This window comes from Nomia melanderi, chromosome 2 (genome assembly GCF_051020985.1).
Source record: "Nomia melanderi isolate GNS246 chromosome 2, iyNomMela1, whole genome shotgun sequence".
NCBI lineage: Eukaryota > Metazoa > Arthropoda > Insecta > Hymenoptera > Halictidae > Nomia > Nomia melanderi.
The window spans coordinates 25494676-25509903 of NC_135000.1; the positions used below are offsets into that span (position 1 = coordinate 25494676).

Sequence of the window (15228 nt, forward strand, 5' to 3'; positions counted from 1 at the left end):
TTCACACACCTCTGCGATCATTCGCATCTATAACTTCCCTATCATTTACACAGTTCTTCGTCAGAACGGAAAAATGCAACGAATCCGCCTCAGCATTCACCGCCACGCGATCCTCGGTAATTCGCGATCCTCCTGTTTCATTCAGATAACGTCCGCGCGTCGGAAGAACGGTGCACATGGTTCATGCGGCCGATTCCAATGAGACTAATTCTAATTAAAAACTCATGAGAAATAATTTCCGTTGAATAACGACGACTTACTCTAATTGCACCATTAGACACGGTAACGCTTGCGTAACGAGAAAAAGAAGAAAAAAAAGAAGGAAAATAGGTCTGTTACGAGCGCGGTGTTTACATAGCTCTTTTCACAGAGACAGGTGTTCGCGGTGTCATTCACGTCCAGCGTCGCGGCGCGTCTTCGTCTACGCGGCAGGTTCGTCGTTTTACTCTGATACAGGTATTTAACGATACCCACGTAGAAATTGTGGCGCGTGTGGAGTTGATAGGCGAGCGCGGAGGACGCGGATACCCTTGCAAGAAGTCAGCCGCGCACGCACGTGTGTACATATACACCTACCACAGCCTGGAGGGGTTTATCAGCATTCAGCATTGCTTTGCTGGCACTGTTACACACTTTGCTTCATTCTCGTCCCGGTCTCATACAAGTGTTCGTTTACCTAGCCACCGATTCCGTTCGAGGAACTGTTCAAGTGATCCGAGTGCTCGGAAGGAACTATCCCGGTACCGGAAGCGTACCGACCGTGTTATTAATCCTCCGCCGACTTCCGTATTTTTCTCACTCCGCTGATATTTCAATTTATACACGAGGAAGCGGTCATTAAGTTCCCGCTTAACAGACGATGAGTAATTACCGTACGAATACGTTTCTGCTTTGCTGAAGACAACCACCGTTGCCCTCGGGTTACATCATCGATGGTCCCGGGAGTACTGCGAGGACTCGACGCGGTTTATACATGGAGACATGCCGATTTCGTTGAATACGAGATATACAATGCCACGAGATTTTCGTAGATATCAAATCCGTAACGATAACACGCTGATACCGATATCTTGATTGCGAGCGTCAGTCCAGTATTGTCACCGGAGGGGCTCCATTTCGCTTTCGTACTCTCCTACATATTTACCATGGTGAGTACACAGCCGGATTCTACTGCTTTTTCTATCGTTGTACGTAAACTCAGTCGAGGTCGAAATTGTCGACTGACCGCGAATCGCTCCGGCCGATATATATTTAAACCAGCGTGGTTTCCTTGGATATATACAGAGCGTCTGGGAATTTCCCTGGGACGCCGAATTCGATTCATGTATGAACGAACCTGAAGGAAACGTACTTAACGACGGGCTCGATCGTAACCTATTAATTAATATCGGTCTCATTCTTGACATCGGTCGCTCTGTTCGTTACATTTCACTTACATAACTTGCCATTTTGTGTTTCGAAGCGATCGCCTTCGACACGCTCGCCGTTCCCGATACCGTAACTTGGGAATAAAATCGAATCTCTGCAGAGATTACAGGCGCTATTCATACTTTCCTTCGGTATACAGTGAAACGAATGGAAAAAATAAACGGTCGAGAGAACCTGTCGCGCGCATCAAGATTTGCCCACTCGAGTCCGTCGACCAGATGAATGAATTACCGATTTACTACTCGATCGCTCGCAGGCATGCTCGTTCCATCGAACCACCCCAGACGCATCGGCCTCATGAATAACATTATTGTACGTGACGCCGTTTCGCGCGACTTCTAGTTTGCAAGCAATTAATCAGATCGACGATCGGCGCGCGGGTGATCGCACTGGTAGAAACGCTTTCACAAGGATTGCGGCTAATCATGGGGCCGTAATAATGCTTGTTTTGTAACACTAATTACGACGACCACTTGGCCGGCCGGCCATTAGAGATGCAACTATGTGCCTTCAAGGTTGGCCTGGCGCAAGAAGAATCACAGAGCTATGCGATGAAAGCGATCCGGGAGAAGCGTGAACAATTCTATGCAATTCGCGTAGGAACGAGCGGGAGTGACCAGTGTGACACGCGCTCAAGGACCCCGGTCATCGGTTCAGTTTTCGATTCTCATTTTCGTTGTTGCGAGAGATCGGTCCGCGGAGCCCGTTGAGTTCCCCTTTTCCGATCGGCTTATTTGTTTGCCCCTTTTCGGTCTGTTGACATCCGCGTTAAATGCGGGTTGCGAAATGCTGGTTCGAGGAAGTGCAAAGCAACCATGCGCGACGAAGTTTCTTTTACATTCTTGCATTCTCATTTCCCATCGCGGACGGTGTGTCCATTCTTTAAGGCGTCTCTGAGACATCGTTCAGGATTCTTTGGATTAGTTATTCGGCTCCCCGCGGAATCGCAATAGGATCTGATCGATTGTGTCATCGAGAACTCAAGGGCGAATGTAAATGAGAATCAGACTGGAAGAAGACACAGTAAAGAATGAGAGGGGACGAGTTTTTAATTGTTACGTAGTCTAACTTATCGGTTACCGAAACGAAACATTTCGGTGTGCAGATGGGAATGAATAACAACGATGCATTCGTCATGAAATTACTTATCGTTATCGTCATCGTTAACACGTACCTGTTCGATGTTCCAGGAAACCGATGAGTTGTTGCTGTATTTCGCTATAGCGTGCGGAGTCATCGTCGGCGCTCTGTTGCTCCTATTCATTTTGGTGTGCGTACTTTTCATGAAAGTGAACCGATTAACAGCCGATGGGTGAGTACCTTGTCTCTGTAAAACACAAGTGACAAATCAATTGGTTTCTTACTTTGTTTCGCGCACGCAAAACTCCATCTCAGTCCGTCCAGCCCAGTGTATATATATATATACGTCATGAACAATCCCATTGAGCTTTGCTTCGATACAAAACCGCGCGGAAGGCTTTGCTTCTTAAAGCGTGTTTTCGTAATTAAGAGAGGTTTAATGAAAATTCTTATTAAAATTGTACGTGTCAGTTGCATAGCCGACGTTTCGTATTGTTGGGACGAGCCACGTTCTCGACGATGTAGGCCGACAATCGGGATATGTCACGTAAGATTCACACATACACTCGATTGTCAAATTCACGAATATCGCGGCGATACGACGAGCGAATAGAAAGCATTTAGTGATTCCGTGACTCACTGCGCACCGTCGCTGATATCGTTATCTTTTGCTGCGACGCGACACGATTGTTTAGCTTATCTTGTTAGAAGAATGCGAGATGGGTACAGGAGTTAAGAGAGGCTTGCACGCGACTACACCTTCTTTTATTACAATTACTTTCCGATTCGAAGAAAGATTTTATTAATCCGTTGCTCCGCGATTTCCTTCGTTCGGGGAACGACACATGACGTTAACACGTTGAACGCCGCACGATTTCGTACAGCAACATGTACAAAATGGAAGAAATATGATATTAAATCATTTGATTGAAATGCATTATTATTATTGCACATTCATCGAGCTGAACGTCATCATTAGGTTGTATCATTTGTGATATAGAAATGTTTCGAAATAATCGTTCAATCGAGTGAACTATATTAATTCGATTTGTGGGTCACCGGTGACTCCATGGCATTCAACGTGTTAAGGACACGTGAATCTTTTTCTATGAATTACTATTTCTTACAATTTCATAGGTTTTAGTTTAACTTGTGTTGTTTAGAGAAAAATCTTGCTAGATCTCTCGTTAGAACTGTAAACTGTTAAATCATATTTTGTAGAAACGATCTTGAGTTACCTGTAAGATATACGGTTGTTTTTATAGAATGTACTTTTATTTCAAGGAGGCGGTTTTATTACATTATGGGACTGTTTTAGGTCGAATCAATTAAATAGACAAACGAGTATGATGGCAGATTTTTGTTACACGAATCCCACGATTGTGCCAGGTGAACTGCTATCGCGTCGTGGTTTCTCGATGTATAGCGGTTCCGAAAACTTCAACGATGATTACGGGATGAAGAATAAAGACCAGTACGGCACTTATCACGAGGCACGATCGAAATTTTGAGGATGAATGTATCGTAAGTGTCGAAGAAATTTCATCGAACGCTCTCATATAACATCAACCGACCATCGATTAGGATAATTAATTATATCTTGTGCTGAATTCGTGAAGTAAGATATTCATAAAGATAAGACTCACGTAAATTTAGTCATATAATCATTTGCCATAAAACTTATTTATCTATACATATACAGTCATTTATGTAAAACTTCGTTGTCGTTCCGGTTAATGCGGTGAACATTTCGAACGCCGGAACGATCACTTTAATCTCTGTATTAAAGAAAGTATTAAATAGAAGCAATTCGAATTAAATATAAATTAATGAATATTATTTTTTATAAACTACATTGTATCCGGCGAACGGTGGAACAAATTCTTCCGAAACATTTCATCCCATCGTCGGTAGATGTCGCTAGATACCTCGTTCGTAATTTCACAGTACCACAAGTCTGCGATTTTTCGAATCGGTTGCACTCAATTACTAGTAGATGTCGCCGTATACTTCAAACCGCTGGATACAAATGTAAGAACCGTGTGTGTTCATAACTAAAGGCATTAATAGATCATAGAAGTAAACACCTGTTAAGTAGATTAATACAAATCATACTGGGTACATTTCCTAACATACTTATATTAATTACTGGCAGATCGAATCCTAAGATCGTAGCCACTGAATCCTGAAAATGTACCCATTTTGTTAATAACTTATACTGTTTATAATAAAGACTATTATGTTGCAAACTTTCCATTATTTCATTCCACAAATAAAAACTCTCATCATCATTCCTTAAAACTCATCGAAGCAATCCACACAATTACTCACAAATGACATACCCAAACAAGTGGACTACTATCCCAGCTCATCATTCATCAAATTCCCAGACATGTGTGTCCTACGGAAACCTCCCTATCCGGTCTCACTATTTCTCTCTCAGGAAACCCAACACCACCCCATTGCCTGATCCCCTCATCCACAAGTACAAGAATCATCGAACCGAATAAATCCCCGTCAAGCCTAAAAGAGCATGGCACTATCCAGAACGGTCCAAGGAGTGGACGAAGAGGAATCGAAGAAAGTCGAAGGTATAACGTTCCCCGAGCGTCGGATGGCAAAAGGGTGACGTCGAGCTACTGACTCGATGGGCGCGCACACGGACCCAGGGAAATCCGTGCGATGATGCCCCGGCTCCAAGTACTCGCTGGTCGCTTTTAGAGCGGAAGTGGAGCACCTTCCGGCCGGCACACGCGACGTCGTCGGAGTGGGTGGCGATGAGGACGTGGGGTAGGGATACAGACGATGCCACGGGGAGTAGGCAATAGCATGGGGATAGGCCGTAATTGGTATAAAATCATCGAGCAAACACATCGGACAAGACAGCCCGAGGGTTGTGGGCGGCGTTACGTGCCGTCGCCGTGGTTACCGCGGGGCGACTCTGCTAAAGCACCCCTTCGCCTTGATTGCGCACAGGCCCATCCCCCGTGCGTATGTACCCCCGTGCGCACGTGTTGCGCGTGCATGTGCACGGCTCGCGCTCGGCTGTGTTACCGCCGTGCACCCACACAGCCCCGGAAAGCGCCACCTGGCCTCTACACGCCGGATTTACAATACGCGCGCGCGCGCGGCCCGGTTTTTCCCCGTGTACACTCCCGGCGACGCAACCCACCCCCGCGTGCGTGCGACTATCCGTAACCGGTAGCGTACCACAGCGGCCGGGATCGTTCCGGCCACCATACTACCGTGAAATATCCCGCGCCTCCGCACCGGGGAAACGTTGCAGATATTTGCATCCGCGACTTTATCGGGCATTTTTTCGAGCTGTAGCCGGGCTGTCCGGAAATCTGGGTTATCCATCTGTTGTGTTTACGCACGATAAGGGGCTTTACTCCGTCGGGCCGAAGGATTTTGTCTGATGGTACTGGGGAATCTGTATTGAGATGTTTCTTTGGAAGGATGTATGTCTTATAGGTAATATTGGTGTGTTTGCTGGTTGAGAATAGTGTGGAGTTGAGGAATATAATGAAGTGAAGATGAAGAATGTCAGTTCCTTGATCTATGATTCACTTCTCCGCTACGATTGATACTTTGTTATTAATGATTTATTGAGGAAAACAATTGTAGGCGTATTCTATGTCAATCTTTACTAATAATTGGTAATAGAAGAATAATGTTTCACTTGAATTCAAAGGGATCGTGCAAATGTTTAGTTCAATTCTGTTTGAAATCTATCACGTGTTTGACATATTGTAGGGCAAGGGGTTAATGATTGAATATTTTAGCGTCACGTTGGTATAAATCATTTTATGTTTATGTTTCAAAGAATTGAGAAATAGAAGTAGAAGGAAATAGAACTACTATGTCATTAATGATTTGTTAAGGAAAACAATTGCAGGCGTATTCTATATCAATCTTTACTCCGAAGTGTAATTGATAGTAGAAGAATAATGTTTCACTTGAATTCAAAAGGATCGTGCAAACCTTTAGTTCAATTCTGTTTGAAATCTATCACGTGTTTGACATGTTACTATAGGGCAAGGGGTTAATGAATGATCGAATATTTTAGCGTCACGTTGGTATAAATCATTTTATGTTTATGTTTCGAAGAATTGAGAAATAGAGGTTTTGGAGGAAAATTGTTAGAACCCCCTATAATATTCGACTGCCTCCCCTATGCGGATTCATTTAAGTGTTTCCATTGCACACGCAACTTGTCGAGTGTTTAGCTTAACCGCACCCCGCGGATCCGCGTTTATGTTCCTAATCGTCCGGGATTACAGTCTCTCGCTGTGCTTCTCATAAACCCCGGCACGGGACATATGTTGTTCTTCCAGCATCCAGTCGCATCGTCGCGTGTTGATCTTTCGTTCTCGCGGTGAAATATAATAAGATGTATTGCACGTGCCGTTGAATCCTTTAATCTTTATAATCTTTCAAAAATCTGTTTGCAATGCACTCCGAGTTTTTACAGTCGGCAGCTACTAATAACAAATAATAAGAAAGAAATAAATAAAAAATAAAATCCTTTATAAAATTCTTTATCATAATGTAATATTTCTTGTACAATTAACGTCTAAAAGCTCCATTAATTCCTATCAAGAATCGAGTACAATTGTTCTCAGATAAAACTGCTAACCAGAATCAATTTCCCTTATTTCCGTTCAAACAAACGAATTACAATACTCGCAATTCATCAAATGCGGTTCTTGTTTTCACAAAACAGAACATTTAATTTTCCACCAAATTAATTGAATCAGTTCAATTGAAGATAATAGAAGATTATCTTGTGTTAAGAAGCAAAGCTATTTTATATAAATATTTCACATATCGTTGCATTATGACACTTTGTAATTTTCTTATATCGAATCAAATGGTGACCGGAAGTCACCTCTCGAGTGCAAAGGGTGAAATCTTCCAATCTCTGTCAATCTCCTCGAATTCGTCTAGAAAATGTCAAGAATGTCTAGAAATTAACCCTTTGCGTTCCGAAGTGCTCTTGGTTTCTCACTTTGAGGTTCACGTCGACGTCAGTTCATTCAATTACAGCTTAATACGCTCTATTTATTTATTCAAGAATATCTGGGAGTCATTGAAATGTTACCCTTAAATGGTACAATTGTGATACCACAAGTAAACATAGAAAAAATTGTTAAAACAGGTAGAGGTTGCAATAAAATAGAAGTCTGACTCGACATAGGAGCGCCAAGGGTTAAGGGTCGAGCGGTGGAACGTCTTTGACCGATTTTCTCTGTTCACGGTGTTCGTCGCTTTAATCGCGGGGCAGGGATTCGACGTGACGCGAGCGTTGCCGTCGGCGAACGGTGCATCCTGTGACGAATGATCGCACAATTTCACAGAATCGTGGCTGCGTCGCATTCACCGTCCGAAGAATTTAACGAGGCGCACGCGGCTCGCCCTCCTCCGGTGCGATCGTCGTTCCAGTCACACACGCCCGATAATAGCAGCCCTCGTGAACGCTGAACACCCTTAGCCGCTGTCCTCGTTACACCAACATCATCGGCGACGTGTATTCATAGACCTGTCCACGTCCGTCCTACGGGGCGAATTTAATTCCCGTGATTCTGGAGTTTTTAGCACACTGGGCCTCAGTTGTTTAATCAGGAAATTTCGTCGTATATGTACTCAGAAATGAATGTTATTATTACAAAGGAGCTATATAAATCAAGGATACATGCTGGTAATAGATATCATTAACCCCTTGGCGTACCATTTACTTTCGCCACTAAGCTGATGTACCATTTTACTATCGACAATTTGGAAGGAATGCAGCAAAATTGTCCGTTCTACTTCAAGTGGAAATTTTATTTGAAGATAGTACAATGATAATAGCAAAATAGTTCGCTTTGATCCATGGGTAATGAATAACATTGTTGTTAAATTAGTCTAGAAATCTTCATCGCGAGTCTCACTCGTCATCGTACGGCAAGGGGTTAACCCTTTGCACTCGGAAGTTTTTCATTGGATATATTCTGACATTTTCTGATGGGATAAAGACGATATTTTGAAACATTTCTATATTATAAATAATGCTACCTAATGTGGTGATGTTCAGCTAGATGAATGTGCGATAATAATAACGCAATTCAATCAAATGATTCGATATTGTATTTTTTCCATTCCGTGTACTTTGCTCTATGAAATCGTGCGGCGTTCAACGTGTCAAATTGTTTCTCTCGGTGATTTAACGAAAGCTGAAATTACACGATCGCACAGCGATTCGTAGGAAATGACTTGGCTGGTGGGACCTGTCTTTTTAGATTTCTCTTTAATGGCGGAGCTGGCCTGACGGCGATTATAAAGAGGCACGTGCCCCTGTTCACGAGCGACCCCATGCAGGCAAGCACGCGACCACCGAAAGCTAACCCAGGAATCGTACGAGGCACAATTAATTTATTGTTCGTGCCGGCCCAGTGACAATCGGGGGAACGCCGGAGAAAAACAGGATCGTTGTTTTCTTCTGTTTCGCTGGAGGGGCGCTGAGGCCGGATGCTGGGACGTGATCCTCTGTGCCATTGTCGCCGGCTAACCGGTGGTTCGTACTGTGCGGTGAGCCTTCTCACGATCTCACAATTGTCCCTGTCGTGGATTTACTTGACATACTTCAGCCGTACTACTTACTGGCATCTAATAATCAGATAATTTCACACTTTCATTAATTAACACATCGCGTACCGGCTGATCTTCAGAAAACTGAATTGTGATGGCAATTTTCACTGAGGTCAACTTATATCACTATACATAGAGAAACCCAGATATATTGTTATGTAATATATTTTAAATAGGTAATCAATTCGAATCAAATTTTATATTTTTTCAATGCTGCGGTAATTAGCTAAGTGTCTTTATATAAAAACGAGATTTCTCTGTTAACACGTTGGATGCCATGGGGTCACCGGTGATCTCGATCAAATTGAATTACTATAATTTATTCGATTAAACGATGATCATTTCGAAACTTTTCTGTATTGTTAGTAATACTACTTAACGTAGCGACATTCGACAAGATAAATCTGCAATGATAATGCATTTCAATTGTATAATCTGATATTAGGTTATTTTCATTTTGTACATTCTTCTCGGCAAAATCGTGCGGCACTCAACTTGTTAACATTATCATGCATGATCCAGCAATGGCGTTAACGTGCAAAAGTTTGATTAGAAACGATGTTTTCTGTTGAATCTATTTATTAAAAATTATTTTCTTTTCTCCTTTTATAATTACTGGAAAGGTACAAATCCTTTGAGAAATCGTTAACGCTAGATTTACGGACATTTATTGTACAGTTTAATCTATTGTTAGACCTAAGAAATCAAATGTTTAAAAATATATTAAGAACCATAATCACGTAATTGAATCAATCAAAATCCATCCGAACATTTGCCAAATAATATTTATAAAATTCAATATGAGTCAAACAAGCTTCCGTAAATCTAGTATCAAACCTAATTTAGTGATACCTACACTGAAATATAAGCCAATTGAAATCTTAATAGAGTTATACGTTTTACAAAGAAATTTATAGAAGTCAGTTTCAGTGCTTGGTAGTTCTAGTGTTAAAACGAGTGAACGGTAACGTTCGAATTGTATTTTCTAGGATTCAGAACTTCTATCAGTTTGCGTGTGAAAGTAAATATTTCGAGTAGGGATAAAGAGAATCCGGGCGGAATGTAAATTAAGAAACGGGTCTTGCAGGGTGCACTTCCCCCGAGCCCATATGTTTTGGCTTAACATTCGTAATTCAATGGGCACCGAAATGCAGCGTGCTTTCGGTAGCGTTATCTTGTCCTCGGCCGGTACCTGCGGCAGAGCAAATTAGAGGTAATGGGGAATCCCCGCAATGAAAAGAGGCATCCCGCCACCTGTGAAGGGGCGACGGTTGAATAGCCCGCGCGCAGGTATTCAAGGTGCAAACATTAACGGGCCATTGAAAATCTATTCGCCGTGAAATTGCTCGGAATGATTTCTGACTGGTACCCGCCGGCCGAGTTAACGCATTGCGCACTGGCAACGAGAAATCTCGTTTTCATACAAAGACACTTAGCTATGCAACTTATCTAATTACCAGAGCATTGTAAAAAGTATAAAATCTGATTCGAATTGATTATCTATTTAAAATATATTACATAATATATCTGAGTTTTTCTATGTATGATATAAGTTGACGGTGAATATTGCCATCACAATTCAGTTTTCTGAAGATCAGCCGGTACGCAATGCATTAATAGCGAGCGAACGAACAATTCACTGCACAGCGGAATGAATGAGTCCCAATGAAAATAATCGTCACTCGTTTCTTTAAATATCATGGTTTTATTAAACAGAATAAGAGATTCGACCAGTTCCTCTATAAAAACAATGGTAATCGAGCGTTGCAGAAGCCAATCCGATCAACTCCACAGAAATTCTAAGCAAGGAAACTCGACGATGCATCGAAAGGAAAATGGTAGTGGCACTCTAACAAACCAACGTTATACGATCAAGTGTTTAAGATAAAAGTGTTCAATGACACCGATACGCTACGATAAATCGAGAAACCCGCGGGAAACAAAGTTGATCAGTTTAGTTCCCCAGGATTCGAGAGCAAACTATCTCCGCGTGACAGACAGAGAAATCAAACGATCGTACCGATCCGATCAGAGAACGAGAATTCTTCCTCGAACCAAAAAGAAATCTTCAATTCAACCGATTCGTACCAAACTGCGTTTCTACCCGGTTGCAACTACGATCAACAGGTTCGAGTCGGCGGCGAACGTTCGACCCGCCTAAAAAGAGGATCATCGGTGAACGAATGGCAATGAGCTGAATCGTCAGAGGAAAATATGACTATATTCTCTCGCATAGGTATGCAGCGCGCGCAAATACTTGTACAATATTTACAATCGCTTACAATGTTAAGTTTATCGTACAACGCGACGATCCCTCCTCTACGAGCCGCGAGACCCGCTTAATTTACATCGATATAAATAATAATAAGATTACGGTGTATACACGCGGCGTTTTATACATGGCGGTCCGCTTCCTCGTTACCGGATATGCGCCGAGAAAACAGAGGGGTTCGCTCAGATGTTTCTGTTAACCCACTATTGGCCGAATTTTTGACTGTAACGAACTTCGTGCACTATGAATTCATAGATAACGTGTAAATACAAAGTAACGATGTATTTTAAATAGACTCAATAATCTTATTAAAACGAATATATTTCATAACTTCGAAATTATAATGATGTCAACGTAATGTCTCTGTGTATGAAAGTTTAACACTAGAACTACCGTGTATTTAACACGATTAATATATAATTCCTATAAAAATTGTAACAATCGATTATTTTCAGTTTCTTCATTCATTATAGTAGTCAAGTAAAACTATTGATTTTCAAGATAATTTTGAATATTGATTTGAAAAAAATCAAAACCCATTTTGACTGCTTGGTAGTTCTAGTGTTAATTATTTCATTCTCGCTCGTCATTTTGTGGTAAAGAATTAGATGAATTTAACCGAGTATAATATGTGACTTGAAAGTCAGGGGCCTATAGAGGGTTAAAATACTTCAGTGGTTAAGTTTACGGAGACCACCAGGTTACCATTTATATACAGTATTGCAAGTACACGTACTTGTCGGTCCATCGCGTCGAACGTGCGCGGATAAAAATATAACAATGTATTACGTTCCCGTAATTCTTCCTTCCGTTTTCTCCTTTCTCTCTCTCTCTCTCTCTCTCTCTCTCTCTCTCTCTCTCTCTCTCTCTCCGTTTCTCTCGTTTGTCTCTATTCCAACAAGGGCGTGTTTCTTTGGTCGGTTGGTACAAGCACCGGTCAGTCTTCGGATCCTATGTTAGAAATATCAAATATGTACACGTCCTTAATCGCTACGACGACTACGTAATTTACACGCCTACGATTATGTACATCGCGCCACGCTGCCGTCTCGAAAGACAATCCGATGTTAGACACTTCCCGATTCTCTTCCGTCCTCGTATTTACAGAAACAACGTCTGCGAAGCAACAGATTCGTCGGCGAACCTCGCGATCTTCGTTCGTTCGCGCCTGCCGGAACGCTTCCGCGCCTCTTGTCCCGCGGAATCTCGGTGCACGCGTTTCGGCTCGTCCTCCGTGGGCGACAGAATGTCGGGCAATCACGTCCAGCGTGAATTCCAGCGGAAACACGTTTCACCGAGCTTCAAGTCGAGCCTCGAATCTTCGTGTTCCCTTTTTTCCCGTTGAATCCCGCGGAGTTCGATTGTCCGTCCGAATGACCTATTCAATTAATCCTCTATTAACCCTCCACTTGCAATACAGATCATTAGAGTTTTATCGAAAGTTTCATTTCTCCATGACTTCACCGCGATTTGGAGTTTCTGTCGCAAAGTTTTATAGAGATGCGGCTTAACCCTCTTAGTACTCGTGAGCAGATATTTCGGTTTGCTTATTACAGAGATTTTTGTAATGAATTAAAAAGAAAGTGAAGATTTATCTTTATTTTCTGCGTATTTCTGGGGCCATGGAAAATCGCAGGGTACTAAGAGGATTAAGCAATTGTATATTAAATTAAGGACTTTAATAAGTGTTTCGGAATTCGTTGAAAAGATGAAAAATTGAGCTCGATCGTAAAAGGTTCGCATTAGTCGCGTTGGAAGATCGTATTGCCGGTGAAGGGTTAAATTATCGTCAATGAAGAATTTTCGGTCAAATAAGCGATCAAACGAGCACAAATGTCAACTAACGCGTCCAGCGAATATCGTCGGTAATGAAAATAGTCAAACGAGAATACGAACAATAAACTCGACCTGATCAACACCGCTTAATCGTACGTCGTGAACGAGATTTGAAATCGCGATCCTATTCGGCAGGAATCTTGTTCGCAGAAACATTTTGCGACATTAACTTGATATCTAACACGTTGACTATCCAGCGATTTTTGTATAACAACTGTTATTGTACTTAGTATATCCATATTGACAATGTTCACCAATGTATCTTAAATATCACCCGAATCGTAAAGCAGACAAACGTTAGTGTTCTCGAATTCATCGACAATCAACGTGTTAAAGAGCCAACATCATCGCGATGTTACTGCGAGGCTCGTTTCCTCGAAGGTCCTAGCACGCCTCGAACGAAGAGCACGCCTTGATATGTGAATAAAGTATACGCAACAGATCTAACGACCGACAGCTCGGAGAACCAAGAAACTCGGTTCTCCCCGATCGGAAATAAAAGCTCGTACAGTCATCGTTCCTTTAAGTGCCGAGCGTACCGACACGTGATCCACTGCGTCCCTTAAAACCGCGACACCCCTAAAAATGTCCGGTTACATCGGCGTTAAGAGCGAAACAAGATAGTGGATCATCCCGTCGATACACCGTAGAGGACACGAGTTCCAACGGTCACCCGAGGGAAACCGATCGCAGTCCGAATCGTGACAGTCCGCGCACACACTCCTCGAAAGTCGTGTTCGCCACGCGATCGATTCACTCGCTGCTCATCACCCTCATGCCCCGGCAAAAATGGTTGTTCGGAGTCACGTAAGCAACGGGCGCTATTGGCGTGTACGTCCTCAAATCGGCACTCGCCTGGTGCACCTGCCCGCCATCTTGCGCGTCGATCACGGTGCTGTACTGCTGCGACTCGACGGCCAGGTCCGCGCAGTCCTCGGTGCTCAAGCGATTCTCCATGTTGCTCCGACGGTTGTTGTTGTGCCCCGCCCCGTCGCGGATCTGCTGCGAGTCGACTATCACGCTGGTGTATCCGGCGGGGGTGGATTCTAGATGATGATGGGGATACTTGACGGGATTATTGTTCGCGTTATGGTAATCGGAATGCGGCAGGTAGGAGGCCTCGTGGTGCTGCAGGCTGCCAGCGTTAGCGCTGTAACTGTCCTCGCTGTTGAATCCGCAGTTCGGATACATGATCACACCTTCCACTATCCCTATCGGGGGTGTGTGTTGCCGGCGACAGAAACTCGACGGTGTCGAGTACGGCCTCCTCTGCTGATTACCTTGAGGACTGTGCTGCTGCAACGGCTGCTGCTGCTGTTGCTGTTGCTGCTGCTGCTGCAGGCTCGGCAACGGTGTCGCGTGGTGCAGCAGGTGAGGGGGATGCTGGCGGTCCTGTTGAGCGTTCTGGGGACTATGCTGTTGCAGGTTCGTTAAGGAGTTCGCGTGGTGCAGGAGGTGCGGGTGCTGCGCTTCCTGTTGCTGCTGGACCGACGCGAGGGGATCTTGATGCATGTCTGTCGTGGATAATTGTATTTTAATGCGTTAGTGCACGGGGATCGTCGTGTAATTTCGAATAGCGAGTCAACCCTTTACGAACGAGCTTTTGAATCAGATGTTCATATTTAATAAGTCGTAGATTTATAGCCGTAGACTAGTACGTAGTTCGCTTCTTCCAATTATCTAAATGACCGATGTATAATTTAGCTTCATCTGCCGACGGTTCTCTATATTTCGAATCTTCGTCCGCAAAGGGTTAAACTGAAGCTTATATAGTAGTATTTCTTCTGCTAGACATAGTAGCAAAGTAATGCTTAACGCGCCGAATGCCGCACGATTTCATAGAGCAAACTACCCAAATCGAGGAAATATAATATTAGATCATTTGAATTGCATTATTATTGCATATCTAGCTGAATGTCACCGTAGGCAGCATTATTTACAATATAGAATCTTTTCAAATAACCATAGTTTAACCGAGTAAA

The 15228-nt window shown here is 43.1% G+C and overlaps 2 protein-coding genes across 6 annotated transcripts in view; one reads left to right on the top strand and one right to left on the bottom strand.

Annotated features, from left to right (window-relative positions):
- The first annotated feature begins 386 nt into the window (after positions 1–386).
- LOC116433184 (uncharacterized) lies at positions 387–4757 on the top strand. Its single transcript, XM_076365163.1, has 3 exons — positions 387–1148; positions 2619–2740; positions 3827–4757. The coding sequence occupies exons 1-3, from the start codon at positions 1146–1148 to the stop codon at positions 4017–4019; spliced, it is 318 nt and encodes a 105-aa protein (XP_076221278.1). The 5' UTR covers positions 387–1145; the 3' UTR covers positions 4020–4757.
- A 3258-nt stretch (positions 4758–8015) lies between these two features.
- The window catches only part of sim (bHLH transcription factor single-minded), a 51554-nt gene continuing 44341 nt past the window's right edge, over positions 8016–15228 (bottom strand). For all 5 annotated transcript variants that reach the window (XM_031990978.2, XM_031990974.2, XM_031990976.2 and 2 more), the window contains one exon: positions 8016–14760. In XM_031990978.2, the coding sequence (XP_031846838.1) occupies positions 14000–14760 (761 nt within the window). In that variant the 3' untranslated portion in view covers positions 8016–13999. The remainder of the gene's footprint in view (positions 14761–15228) is intronic.